Source organism: Aythya ferina (genome assembly GCF_964211825.1).
Source record: "Aythya ferina genome assembly, chromosome: Z".
In the NCBI taxonomy this organism is placed as follows: domain Eukaryota; kingdom Metazoa; phylum Chordata; class Aves; order Anseriformes; family Anatidae; genus Aythya; species Aythya ferina.
The window spans coordinates 48503108-48518022 of record NC_140299.1 but is presented as its reverse complement, the minus strand read 5'-3'; the positions used below and the strand labels follow the sequence as shown (position 1 = coordinate 48518022).

At 36.0% G+C, this 14915-nt stretch overlaps 1 protein-coding gene across 1 annotated transcript in view; it reads left to right on the top strand.

Annotated features, from left to right (window-relative positions):
- The window catches only part of SPTLC1 (serine palmitoyltransferase long chain base subunit 1), a 35165-nt gene extending 20942 nt beyond the window's left edge, over positions 1 to 14223 (top strand). Inside the window, exons 9-15 of the mRNA XM_084505146.1 lie at positions 2081 to 2188; positions 2990 to 3085; positions 3377 to 3473; positions 4727 to 4781; positions 8927 to 9044; positions 9931 to 10004; positions 10494 to 14223. Coding sequence (XP_084361272.1) covers positions 2081 to 2188; positions 2990 to 3085; positions 3377 to 3473; positions 4727 to 4781; positions 8927 to 9044; positions 9931 to 10004; positions 10494 to 10587 — 642 coding nt within the window. The 3' untranslated portion in view covers positions 10588 to 14223. The remainder of the gene's footprint in view (positions 1 to 2080; positions 2189 to 2989; positions 3086 to 3376; positions 3474 to 4726; positions 4782 to 8926; positions 9045 to 9930; positions 10005 to 10493) is intronic.
- Positions 14224 to 14915: the final 692 nt, after the last annotated feature.

Below are 14915 nucleotides of genomic sequence, written 5' to 3'. Positions count from 1 at the left end.
TTTGTAGGGAGAAAATTCTTGTGGCCAAAGCCCAACTAGAGTTGAAGCTGGCCGTGTCTGTGGGAGACAACAAAAAAGTTTTTTTTTATATATGTAAACAGAAAAAGGAGAACCAAAGAAAACATAGGTCTGCTACTTAATGGGGAAGGTCTCCTCACAGACAATGAATGACATAAGCAAAGCGGAGACGTTTAATGCCTTCTTCACCTTTATCTTCAACACTGATGATGGGCTTTGGGACCCAGGGTACCCTGAGCTGGAGGACCATGACGGTGGGAATGACAAACTTGCACCCAGCCCTGAATGTGTGCAGGATTTGTTGCTCTGCCTGGATCCATACAAGTGCATGGGTCCGGATGGGATTCATCCCAGGGTGCTTAAAGAGCTGGCTGATGTAATCATGGGACCTTTCTCAATTATTTTTCAATGTTCTTGGGAATATGGAGAGGTCCCAGTAGACTGGAAGATAGCAAATGTTGTGCCAATTTTCAAGAAGCATAAGAAAGAAGGCCCTTGAAACTACAGGCCTGTCAGTCTTGTGTCAGTGCCTGGAAAATCATGGAGAAGATGGTCCTTGAAGTTACTGAAGTGCACTTGGGGGACAATGTGGTCATTGGTCCCAGCCAACATGGGTTCATGAGGGGTAGGTCCTGCCTAACAAACCTGATTTCCTTTTATGACAAGATCACCCGTCTAGTTGATCAAGGGAAACCAGCTGATGTGATCTTTTTGGCCTTCAGCAAAGCTTTTGACACAGTTTCCCATAGGATCCTACTGGACAAAGTGTCCAGTGTACAACTTAATAAAAACATCATATGATGGGTGAGCAATTGTCTGATGGGCAGGGCTCAAAGGGTTGTGGTAAATGAGGCCAGGTCTGGCTGGTGGATGGTCACTAGTGTGGTCCCTCAAGGCTCCATTTTAGGGCCAGTCCTCTTCAATGTTTTCGTAAATTATTTGGATGTAGGACTAGAAGGTGTTCTGAGCAAATTTGCTGATGACACCAAACTTGGAGGAGTTGTGGACTCACATGAGGGTGGAAAGGCCTTGCAGAGAGATCTGGACAGATTGGAGAGCTGGGTGATCGCCAACTGCATGAAGTTTAACAAGAGCAAGTGCTGGGTCCTGCACCTGGGACAGGGCAACCCTGGCTATACGTATCGACTGGGTGACGAGACACTGGAGGGAAGCCCTGCAGAGAGGGATCTGGGGGTTGTGGTTGCCAGCAAGTTGAATATGAGCCAGCAGTGTGCCCAGGCAGCCAGGAGGGCCAACCGTATCCTGGGGTGCATCAAGCACAGCATTGCTAGTTGGTCGAGGGAGATGACTGTCCCACTCTACTCTGTGCTGGTGCAACCTCACCTCGAGTACTGTGTGCAGTTCTGGGCACCACAGTATAGGAACATTAGTATATTAGTATAGGACATTAAACTGTTGGGGAGTGTCCAGAGGAGGATGACGAAGATGGTGAAGGGCCTAGAGAGGAAGACGTATGAGGAGCGGCTGAGGGCACTGGGCCTATTCAGCCTGGAGAAGAGGCTGAGGGGGGGACCTCATTACGGTCTACAACTTCCCTGCGAGGGGGAGTGGAGAGGCAGGTGACCTGTTCTCTGTAAACACCAGTGATAGGACCCACGGAAATAGTGTTAAGCTGATGCAGGGGAAGTTTAGGCTGGACATCAGGAAGAGGTTCTTCATTGAGAGGGTGGTTGCACACTGGAACAGGCTCCTCAGTGAAGTAATCACCACACCAAGCCTGTGTGAATTTAAAAAGCGATTGGACTGTGCACTTAGTCACATGGTCTAAACTTTTGGGTAGACCTGTGTGGTGCCAGGAGTTGGACTTGATGATCCTTATGGGTCCCTTCCAACTCGGGATATTCTATGATTCATGTTAAATGTTGAAACGATTTTGAAGGCACTTTAAATGTCTTTAATGATAGAACAGAACTCTAGAGCTGACATTTTTGCAGTATCCAAGTTATTGTAGTTGTCCTTCTTTACCTTGTCTCCCCCACCCATTTTGTGACCAAATTCTGATTGGGGTGAACTTTATTTTATATCATTTGCACTGTTTTAGATAAAATTGAAGTATAAATACAAAGTTAGAATATTTTTGGAAGAGAGCCTTTCCTTTGGAGTCCTTGGAGAACATGGGAGAGGAATTACTGAACACTTTGGAATAAATGTAAGTGCCATATTTTTGTCTGCTGTTCTTGTTACGAAAAAGATTTGTGCAGAAACAAATTGCACAACTGATTCCTTTAAAATATTTACTAGTGGATGACAAAATCATCAACGTACTTTTGTGTTTTTCAAGTTATTAAGGTCTTAAAGCATTCAGGTCTCTGTACTTTTCCCTGCTCCTGCTTACTTGAAGTAATTTTTTAATATTTTATTTAGTGAGGAATATTAAAAAAAAAAAAAAAACCTACAATTTTTATAATTTTATAATTTTTTTGGATGGTCAGATAATGGTTGCACTATTTTCCAGCTCCATACACTTAAAAATATCATGCATACACCTTTGAATATTTAAACTCTGATTTAACCAGATTTTTTTCAGTTGAGTTTTAACTCTTACTGACTGCAGTGGGTCTACTTAACATTATTAAAGGACAATCTCACACAGAATGCTTTGAGGAATTGTCACTGGTTTTTGTATAGTCTTTTTGTTTTCCTGTTCATGTTTTGCACATGCCTAGAAAAGAATAATCCTGTGTAAATTATATATAGATATATAAAACTTAAGTTTTAGAGTCCTATGGCAGGGGGGTTGGAACTAGGTTATCTTTCAGGTCCCTTATAACCCAAACCATTCTATGATTCTTTAATATTATTTCAATTGAAGCTTCATTTTTGTGTGTGATGGACCTTTTCTAGTATTCATGATAATACAAAACAAGATGCATACTTGATAGTTTTATCTTACATATAGTCTTGATGTAATTAAAGGCTTCTCTTAATAACTCGTTAATTTAATTTGCAGATTGATGATATAGATCTTATTAGTGCAAACATGGAAAATTCACTGGCTTCTATTGGAGGATTTTGCTGTGGCAGATCTTTTATTATTGACCATCAGGTAAGTCAGGTCTTGTTTTTATATGATGTGGCAAGATCAGTTACATAAAAATGAATTACTAGTTGGTATCTATTTGCAGGGAGTATTATGATATGCAACATTTGATTCCATGTAGGGGCTTTCTAGTTCTATGAAACATTGTAGATGCATGGAAGATCTATTTTTCAATACTTCCATGAACCTATATGTGTGGAGAACAGGTTGTTTAAGTATGAGTAAATTAACTTTTAAAACATTGTCTATACTGTTGTAAACGAAAGTGTTTTTTGTTTTTTTGTTTTTTTTCCATAGCGATTGTCTGGTCAAGGCTATTGCTTTTCTGCATCTCTGCCTCCTTTGTTAGCTGCTGCTGCTATTGAGGCTCTAAATATTATGGAAGATAATCCAGGTATTTAATTCAAGAAAATCTTATTCTTGAATCTTTCTTCACCCAAAACTCACAACTCATACTTCCTAGTTTGATTTCTCACCCTTTTACTTTTGTATGTCCTCTCAACTTTACAAATAATTCATTTTATATGAATAGTTTTTACTTTATATTATTTCCCATCCTACTTTTCTTTCTGACATCTTTGGTGTTTCTTTGTCTTTCCTTCTTCCAGCTAAAAATAAGTGAGTTTTTGTGGTCAGAAGGGAAAGAGATCATAATCACTGATGACCAAATAAGTTTATTTTCTGCCTTATGGACTTGCAATAGGCTTCTTCCTTGTACATAAATACCTTTAACACAAATGGAGAAAGGGAATGTTGCAGAGAAAGGGATTGGAATGTATTTCCTCAGGACGGAATAACCCATTCCTTTCTATTTCTACTCCATAATTTCTTTTCTCCTCCAAGTGAGCATCCAAGCAAGTATCTCCAGCAGGAACATGTGAACACCTGTGATGGTGGCAGCACGAAGTATGGGGCATTTGGAGAATTGCCCTTGTTCCTAGAAGCTAAGAATGATTTTTTTGGGGGGTGAGATATATGATGAAGACAAAATTGGCCAAGTCTTGTTGTGTTTATTTTTAACCTTTTGTTACCATAAATAGGTTGGAGGAGATGTGCAGAGAGATGTATTTATTTTGTTCCAAATAAAAACCACTTGGTAGTCTGTGTAGTCCACACCTAATCTTTGTAAGTTAAACAAAACAAGAAAAAGAAAGTTAGCTGTAGTAGATGATCAGCCTCTTGCAAGGACAAGAAACAAGGTTTATAGATCCATGAGCCAAAATTTCCTGTTTAAGAGTCTACAATGAGTTGATGAAAGGATAAGGAGTAGAGTCTTCGTGGCTGTAGGTATTTTATAGATAAATTTATAAATAATTTAGATCTACCATTTCAGTCCCATTTACCAGGTCTTGTGTCACGCTTTTCATATGATCATGAACCAGTACATCTGAATTAATGAGGTAGTGGGAAGTGATGCATTTGTTAGGTCTTAAAAGCCTGCCACTTCCTTGCAGAAATGGGAATAAGTAACATTATGAAGAGCAGTGAAGAAAATTAGTACTTTTATGCATGCGTATATACATTACATATATAGTGTGTGTATGTAGAGAGAGAATAAAAATCGTATTTTAATTTTCTTTCCCTATTTTTTAATATTTGACTTAAAGAAATGTAAAGGAGAAACAAGACTTTTTTTTTTTTGTCTAGACATTTTTCAGACTCTCCGGGCTAAATGTGAACATATGCACAAGGCTTTACAGGGGTAAGTGTATTATTTGTTTTTGGTTTGAGTAGTGATACAGTGAGAGGGAGCAGTGTTGTTGATTTGTGCCTTTATAATGCCAATTTTAAAGATCTTTCCTTGCCCAAAATTTTCTGATTTTACAGATGCTTAGACTGGGATTATTACACTTAAATTATATGTCCATTAAAGGAAGAAAGTCTTCCTTTTCCAGCTCTATTACGATACTAAAATCAAGATTCCAAGTTCTTAAAATCCATTTACAAGTATTGAAAAGAGATTATACTTTATTTCTTGTGGAGACATTTACAAGCCCTAAGACTTGTAGTCTTTAGGAGATAGCTCTCAATAGTACAAAGTTTTGAAGCATACTGAAGGAACAACTTAAGTAAAAGAATTTGTCATGATGGTAGTTTGTGTTGTAGCTTAGCAGATACACTTTCAGATGACTCAAAATGCCTTGCAATCAACTTTAATACAATATTGTTCTTACATATAAGACTCGAATGCTAAACAGTAGCAAAGCGTTGATTATTCGGGAGGGATACAGAAAACTGCTAGAATTTATCTGAAAAATAAGGATTCTCTTTAAAATTATCTTTAAGACTGATCTGTTTTAAAAGATGTACAGAGTCATTGCTTTATTTAGTATTTAACCATTAATTTTCTTAAAATTTTCTTTTACGTATTACAGAAATTAAGAAAAACGCAGTAAAAAAAAATCAGTTATTAATTATACTACCTGGTTTTATTAATTTATTTTTAGTGTTGGTCATTTATTCTGTACAAGTTGCCTGTTGTACATCTCTATTCTGATAGCAGTTTGCTGGCCACCCCATGTTTTATGTTAGAACTTCACTTGCGTTCAACTTCTTTGCAATAATCCTGCAATAAAATAATCCCGGTAGTCTTCTTGCTGTGTTTTGTTTCAACGTGGGTCTAAAATACTTACGCTTTGAAGTCAAAGATACCCAGGTGCTCTTATGCTTGAAATATTTTGCAGGCACTCGAGAACTATTAGCGTCTCTTCTTTGCTAGTAATAGAATGTTGTCACTGAGCTAAAAGGAGAGTAACTGTAGTGTTTTTCTCTACCTGTTATTCTGAGGTGGTAATTGTAAATATTTTTAAAATACAGAAAGAAAAGACACACAAGTAGAATTTATCAACCTTTTACTTGTGAATATCTGCTGCAAAACAGTGGCGGTTAAGCACGGCTGACACTTTTATCCTGTGTTTTATTCTACCTTTTCACTTAAATTCTGTAAGTGATCAGTATAGTAGTATAGTCAAAAATAATAAGTAGGCAAAATGCCAAAGTGTCTGCTAATAAGACTTTTGTATTATGAAAAATAGTGGGGTAATAGAGAGGTTCAGAAAAAAAAATAGCTGAGGAAGGAAGTTAGTTCTCAGTCATACTAGGAAAGAACTTGTAGGAGTTAATAATACTAGGTACTTGTACAACCCTTCAGCAGGTAACAATAAATGTGTAAAACAATATCAGAGGGAAGACTTGACCTAATATTTGCAGGATCTTGCATATTTTTTTTAATAACCATGCTAGAAAAAGTGTGCAACAATTCAAAGGCGAGGTAAAGTTTTAAGAGAGGAATTCTGCTTCTTTGTTGTCAAGCTGTTATATTAAATACATTCATCTCCCCTGCCTAACCATGGCTACTGCTTGATTCCAGTTCTTTGTGTTCTTCCTGTGACAGCGTGGAGCTAACTGTTGGTTTAACAGAGGGACAGTAGAATTGTACGCAACAAAAGAGAAAAAGAATGTGTAGCTCTTCTCCTTTCTCATAACAGAACAAATAGAATGATAATAGTAAATTAAAAGCAAACTTTTTTTAACCAAAGTGTAACTAGCCTTTAAAATTTTGGACTCATTGTATAAGGACCAGTGCATGGTTAATGTTCCAAAAAATGGTGGTCTTTGAATGGACAATGGGAGGAAAATCATTAGTATTGTAAGCTAAAAGAATGACTGGTTTTGCTTCTTGTGGGTGTAAGCCAAGTACTTGTTAGTGGAAGAAATGTAAGAACTCTTCTGAATCCCTCATTGAATTACTTTCTTATTGTCTATGGTGTTTTGTATAGCATAAGAGAGTGCTGTAGGAGATGGGATGCTAACATACAGCAGAAATAATCCTTACTTTCTAAGTAATCTTAGATAATACGGATTTCTGTCATGTTTTTTTTTAAATGTCTAGAGTCTTAACAAATGATGAAGCTCTGCAGGGAGTTGGGATGGAATGGGGACAGAGTTTTTTGCTTGTTGAAAAAGTGTGACATTAGTAATTAGTATACCTTAAATAGTTTATTACTTACGGTGTATCTTAGAGCTGGCTGAGAATTTTTCAATGAAGCAAGATTTTACTGGGTAAAAGCAGACTTTTTTTTTTTTTTTTTTTTTTTTTTTTTTTAAGATTTCCCCTTCTGGAGACACTTGACTTTTTTTTTAGTGAGACTCAATATAAGTTTTCTCTTAGCAAAACCGACAGAAATGTTTGGCTTTCAGCTCTAGGACAGACTTTTCATGGAGACTTCCCTACAGCGCAGAGCTTGGACTTGCCATTCAGTTTTGCCATTAGGCTGAGCTGCAGAGAGTCTTGAGGTACGCCCTCTGGAAGAGCTTGCTGAGGTTACATACATACCAGTGCATTAATGTCAGGAGGCATCCCTGATCACTGGAACATGCTTGTCTTTTCCGTTATATTGTTAGAATGGTCTGTGGCATGGATTTGGCCCAGGCTGAACAGCCCTCTTTGAAATGACTCCTGGATGCGGTTCAGGAGTTAGTATGAGCCAGGAAACATTCCCAATAGGCAGTTGGGATGTGGCCACCCTGAGTTGGAGACTCAGACTTTTAAAAGTATGTATGTGAGTCATTCCCTACCCATTGGCCTCAGGGCCAGCAAATGGTCCAAGACATATTTAATTTACTAATACAGAACTAGCCTTAAAAGGAGTGTTGGAGTTCAGGAGACTACTTCTGTTCCTTTGTTACTTCAAACTGAGACTTTCTTTTTGTGTGTGGAAATTGTTCTTTTTTGAAATCTTTACTTTTCCAGTATTTTTATGGAAAATTGAACTCTGATTTCAGAAAAGTTATAGTGTGCATGCAATTAGATTCTCAAATATTTGTTTAATTTGCCATAGATTCAGGAAAAAAAAAAAATACTTCACATGAATGTTAAAGTACCTTCATTAGGTACTTATGCTAAACTCTTGGATTTCTTCAAAAATTGGATAGGATCAATTGAATAGTTCAGTTTTCTACAGCTGTAATTGATAGAAGTAGTTTTTGGGTTAAACTTAAGTTTGAAACTTATAAGCAAGCCTCTATGAGTAAATATGGAGCTAATACGAAGCATGTTGTATGGGCAAATGCGCAGAGTTTGAATGGAGGTGATAAAAGCTTGCTTCCTCGTCATCTTTTCTCACTTATTCTTTAGGGGGACAGTTTATTTCAATTGGAGAATGATGTCTAGTATGTAATTAGAAGCTAATACTGTGTTTCTCTTAAACTGGATAGTTTTTTTTGAAGGGAAGTAACTCAGTTCTGTGGATGATTATATGGTATGTCAGGACTGTAGAAGTCAAAGTCTAAGATACTAATTAACAGCTGTCCCCAGATACAGACATAGGAACAATTCTGTTTAAATAACTACTTTTTAGAGGAGCTTCTGACTAAGTAGCAGAAGATGTTTTAAAGCTTTTCTAAAGGAAATAAATAAAAATCAAATGCTGTGCCAAAAATTAAACTTGTTTCTTCATCTCATGTAAGTGAGTAGCACGGTTTGCTGTTTTTTATTTTGATAACAAAAACTTGAGTTCACTAGCATGTTTATATTAGTAAAATAAATGCTCTAACCCTAACAGTCCTCCTATGTCTTTGGAAGGATACTTTCACAATTTTTAAATCCTTTGCAAATGGAGGGGCTAGCTATTGTTACACAAATAACTACGTTTAGTAAACTCCTTAGGGCATATACTCACTTGGTTACTTTTGCTAATGAACAGCTATTCCTTATACAAAGCAATGTAGTATTTTTTTATGAAATATCCCTTTCTTTTCGCTCTCCACTTCAAAAAGAGGAACACATACTGCCTAGAACTTGTGTTCAACTAGTATGTGCATTAAAGATGTCATTATTCATTTTAGGATTTCTGGCTTGAAAGTAGTGGGAGAATCATTTTCTCCAGCATTGCACTTACAGTTGGAAGACAGCAGTGGATCTCGAGAAAATGATGTGAAGTTACTGAAGAGAGTTGTGGATTATGTAAGTGTTCCCATAGCAATTAAAATATATCGTTGCATTTCATTCATTTTTCCTGTTGAAAAGCAAATAGGTAGAGTGACTTGTTGGGTAACTTTTGTTGGAATGCCTTGCAGGAAAGCTGCAAGAAACCCAGTTTCTTCACTGACTATAGGCCTAGTTAACACCATCTTCTAATCTTTTCTCACATTAGATATTCAAGTTTGTAACATTTGATAAAAATGTATATTTCTTTTTAATTTCAGAAAAGAAAATTTTCAAATAAAACAGTTGCTTAGGAAACATCTATAATATTCAAAGGAATCCATATTATCATTTGTTCTGCTGATTTATTTTAACCTAGCATTCTGTAGTTTTGCTTGTTTGAGTCAGCGAACATGCTTTTTTTCTGTGTGTGAAAAATCCCATATTTTTATATAGTAATTTCATTATATAGTAATTTTTTTTCTATCTTCACACTGGCTTTCTTTCTCTGGTATAAAGAGATTGAGGTTGATAAAGGTATTCTAGATTTCAGGAGGCATGTAAACAAGACTATACAACAGACAAACTCTGAAGTTGATTTTGCTTGATAATATATTTAAATTTGTTTGGATAGCCTATTTAATGTAGCAATTTTATCTAATAATATGTAAAGGAAAGCTAAAAAAGCTATGCCTAACCTCTCCTGTTTTATATGTGTATGCTGTATTAAACTTAAAAATGCTTTTTGCACAATCTTCAAAAATTCCTTTGGAAAAGGTTAGTTATCCTGACATCCAGCTCATAAACGTTAGTTTTATGTAGTCAGTGATCAAAAGGATATACACCATCAGAAGCTCCCAGATTGACTGCTGTGTTTTGTTATGTACAATCAACCTTCTGTGTTTTCTCCTGTTTCTTTCTGAAGTGCATGAATAGTGGTATTGCATTAACTCAGGCCCGCTATCTGGAGAAAGAAGAAAAATGTCTTCCTTCACCCAGGTTAGTAGAAAGTCAATATATTATTTCATTTTGTGGGATGTGATGCTTTTATGTCTTTTCATACCATACTGGGGGGTTTGTTTAATAGTCTGGATAGAATAGTTGATTGTGTGAAGAATGGGGGAGGATGAATTTCGAGTGACTGCTACAGGATGCTAATACCCTGAAATAACAACTATATCAAAACTACATGAATCTTAGCAATCAGCATGGCACTATCTTTGCCTTTTTACCAGACAGGATTTCCATGAACTGCACATCTGAAAGTAAAAAGATAATAAAATTACTGTGCTGCTTGTATGTATGGAGGACATGGTAGAAAGTAGTCTATTTTCATTTAATCTTGTGTCTTGTGTCTGTTTGAATTTGAATTCATAATCTTTTCCCTGGGGATACTAATTTTAATAAGTTAAAATAAGTAAAAGAAAAGCCTAAAACTGAAGACGAGGATTAAAGTATACTGTGTATGTTTTGGTATTCTTTTTCTAGTATTCGAGTAGTGATAACTGTGGAACAAACAGAACAAGAACTGGACAAAGCTGCATCACTTATTAAGGAAGCTGCGCAGTCTGTACTGAATTAACCTGTGGTCTTGAATTCGTCTTTCCTCAGATTATAAGGATAAATGTTTTACACTGTATAGTGAACTCCACTTTAGATACTCAACTTCATCTGATGATGACATTGAAGCCTGACTAACAAGATAGTTCCAGAATGCTAAAAATGCAGTGAGGTATAGAATGCTGAATTTCAGAAATGGTGAATGACACAATGTACTTACAACTCAAAAATTACCATTTAGTAGAATTTCTTATAAAGGAATGTGACTGTCGCATGCAGGCCTTTTTTAAAGTTTCATCTTAAAAAGTCCTTCAAACCCTTAAATGTTTTCAGACGGAGAGATCATTCAGTTTTTTTCCCAAACATCTAAAAGGTGTATTTTTCTCAGAATGTAAGAGCTTCGAATAAATTTCTAAGAAATCTACTTTTTTTCAAAATGGAAGTTCCTAGTACTGCTGAAAATGAGAGAGTAACATATCAAGACAATTTTGTGCTGTATTAAGTCATTTATATTGAATTGTAGCGGGAACTTCAATTTTTATTTGTTTTTATCTTTGTCTAACCATTTCTGGAAGCAGTTTTTCAAAATGCCTGGCCAGATATTCATTTATCTAAAAGGTAAATTCATATCAAACACTTGTTTGCTTACTGTATTTCATATGTTAATGTACGCATTTTTGATATTATGGGTGAGATTTTTCTTGTTACTAGCTTAAACACCTAAACTGAAACTTCTAAGTTGTGAAACTGATAACAAATCAACTGCAGCGTGTTCAGTCAGACTTTGCACCAGTCTTGAAGAGGAGGCATAAACAACAAGGAGTATGAACCAAAGTTTTGAAATGGCCACCGAAGTCTAGCTTATTCAAACAACTTTGAAGCACAAAAATGGTGTGTGCTAAGTTATATCTCTAAACAGCTGCTATGTGTTAGAAGGGAACACTGACAGCTAGTAAGAGAGTAGATGGTACAAGTACTACTGAAATACAATCAATATGTGCACATAGAATCCCCACATAATTCAATAGTAATATTTAGATATTTATGCTGTTGGGATTTTCAGTAAGCACAAATGGATAGAAACATAACATGAAGCAGAGGAAACTCTTAAGGAAGGATGATAGTAAGCTGTATCTTTTTATAAAATAAAACTACAGCTATGTATTTCAGCATTTTTTTAAGAATGCCTGTTTAAAAAAACAACTTTGTGTTCTGCCTGATCTGCGTTTGGGTTGTTTTATACTTATGTGCCTTTTTGGTTGCTGCTATAAGGAATAGAGTACTATTTTAAAAGAGAGATCATTGTTTAAATAAAACACTGTATATTTGATTCAAATTGTTCTGTACCACATAATTAGCATGATTCAACTGTATTTTGTTGAATATTCTCCATTGGATAATTATAGTCTTTGTCTCTTTCAGTTGATAGTGACTCCATCTTTGCAATGAACTGAATTCTGTACATTTAGATGAAAATGCTAAACTTGGTTGGGCACTTTTGTCACTGGTGCTGCTGGCACTAGAAATATTCAAATCATTATCAATGTAATGTAGAGTAATCTTCATTTCAATGTGAAAGAATATTATTATTACATTGACATTTATGTTTTTCTCTCATGGTGAGTAAAAGCCAACAACTTAAAAAAACAAAAATGTGAGAATGGAAGCTGGTTTGCATTTTACAGGCTGGAACTGAAGTGCCTTCTCAAGAACAATCACCCTTCTCAGGGCCTTCAGAGATTTTGGGAGATGGAAATTAAAACTTACAACTATACTTTGAGCTTTTGAGCCATTTTTGGTTTAATAATACAAAATATAATTTTCAAATAAACTCAAGCCTGTGACTTACAGGCTGGGAACAACGTAGGTGCTTGTATTCTAGTGCAGCATAATTGTTTTGGAGTGTAAGGTAAATCTATAAAGGTAAATATGTAAATGATTAGCATTAAAATAGGAGATTGCAGAATCTGTACTGCTTGCATTTTCTATTAGGTTGTCTGGAAATAGGGGGAATTTTTTTGTTGTTCTCTTGAGAACTAGCAATACGCTTTAGATATATGATTTTTTTTAATGAAGTGATAACACTTAAATTGGCAGGAAGCAGAGTGGAACTTCTGGCAATTTCAAAGCCATAACTAAGTTGTTCTGATGAGGCAAAAGCTGAAGTATATTGATAAAAGATATCACTGATTCATTTAGCAAACACATACTCGGCATTAGAGCATTGGTTAAACTGCCTTTGACAGCTTAATAATTATATAGGAAATGACAGTTTTTAATAACTATATAGGAAATCAGCACTTAGACTACACTAAAGCGAATATCTTATTGTTAATAGCAGTTGAAGTATTGTTATTAATGTGCTTTTTACTAAGAGGTTATATACTTGGACTCTGGGAGAAATTAACAGGCTTATGCAATGTAGCTGGTGGAGAGAGATATCCCTTGTCAGTTTAAGCAATTCTGGCCCTCTTCATTTTCACTCTTCTGATAAATGTCCCTGTTTGATATGGCAAACAGATGAAGGGAACAATGGCTGGGGAAAAAAAGTTGTTTGGGGTTAGGGAGACAGCAGGTAATTCTGGTTAAACTTATGACATTCAAAAATCAGAGTGGAAGCCTGCTAAGGTGCTTAAATTCTCCATGCTCTAGGCTGATAAATGTATGACCAAGCCTGTTTTAGTTGCTTTGTGATTTTGCTTAGATGAAGTGGGACTTCTTCACCCATTTCTTCAGACACTGGAGTGAGGTTAGGGTCTTAGAAGCTAGCTGGAAACCTGTTCAGCAGGATACTGTGAAGTGAATCCAAAGCATAAGGGCCTGACCCTGAACATCAACATTTCTATTGGGGGAAAAAAAAAATATGGATTCTTAATTTTAAGTCAACTTTTCAATGATTTTTATTTTACCCTGCTAAGTATTTGGAACAGAGTTTAAGCTGAGTGGAAGCGTCAGGATGATAAATGGGGTTCATATTACTTGTCTTTAGTTTAAAAAAAAAATATATATATATATATGTGGTAGTTGAGAAGGAATGCATTATAACTAATAAGGTGGTCATTTATTGAAATTGTTCTGTTGAAAGCAATTATTTGCAATATAAAGGAACTGGGATAGGCTGGAAAGAATTTATACTTTGAAGGTATTTTTGCTTGAGGAAACATATCTGTGATTTTTTTTAACCAAGTGATCTGTTTTTCATGCATATTTAAAAAATAGTTGGTTGTTATTTGTATAGGTTCATTGTTTTTTATAGGAAAACCTACAGATGCCTTTTTCTGTTTATTATAGTAATTGTAATTTTTGGATAGGAGGTGAAATGCATAAGGAAAGTATTAAGAAGGAAGTAGAGGTATGGCTGGATAATTTTGATTTTTTTTCCACTTTTGAAATATAATCCCAGTCACTGCACAGAATGGTGTACTGTCTCCTTTCTGTCACTCCATCTGGACTTTATTATTTTAAACAGGGCTGTGGAGTGTTGGCATTCACTGATCTATGAAGTTGCTACCGCAAAAGTGTCTTGCATCTTGAGATGACTTGAGAACTGTACATGAGCTGTAAATGCTGCTTAAACAGAGGAAATATTTACAACTAACACAAAACGTTTGTGCATTAAACTGTTTCATTGTCCCAATAAAAGGAAGTGTCTGGATAATGTTTCTTGTTGTGTTTTTATGTTCTTTGGCAGTTTCCATGCTAATAAGATAATGGACTTAGTCTGTCTTGCTGGTGATGGATTGTTCAGATGTTCGTTTCCTGTCCCGTGTGTGCTAGGTCATTCCAGAGTAAGCGTAATAAAAGTCACATACGCAATAAATCAGCTGAGCTGTAGATTGCTGGAAGGTGGAAGTACCTATCAGGGAAGGACTGATCTATACACAACCACTTTTTAGTTCTTAGGTAGCAGGTACTTAAGGAAACTAGACATTGGCCCAGATACAGTTCAGCTGTGATGAAAGCTGTGTATGAAATATCTGATGTATCGGCAAACCCTTAAGTCCAGCTGAAATATGCCCAGCTCTGAAGGACCTTTACAGAAGAGAATACTGAAGCTTTGCCTGTTGTGTTACATGGATAATGTTTGTCTTTACCCCTGATATTAAAGGAATTATCACTTCACTTTGGATATTCTTGGGGTAACTGAGCTGTATTTTCCAATAGGGGAGCAAGCCAGTGTTGGCTACAGTGAGTAAGTACTGGAGTCAGAAGTAAAACATTAATTAGCATTGGAAATATAGTTAACCAGTAGATTATACGTTTGATGCAGAGCCAAAGTGAAAACAGTATAGCTGTGCAGACTTAAGATCTGGGAGGAAAGAACACGCTGTGGACTCGGATGAGGGTGGT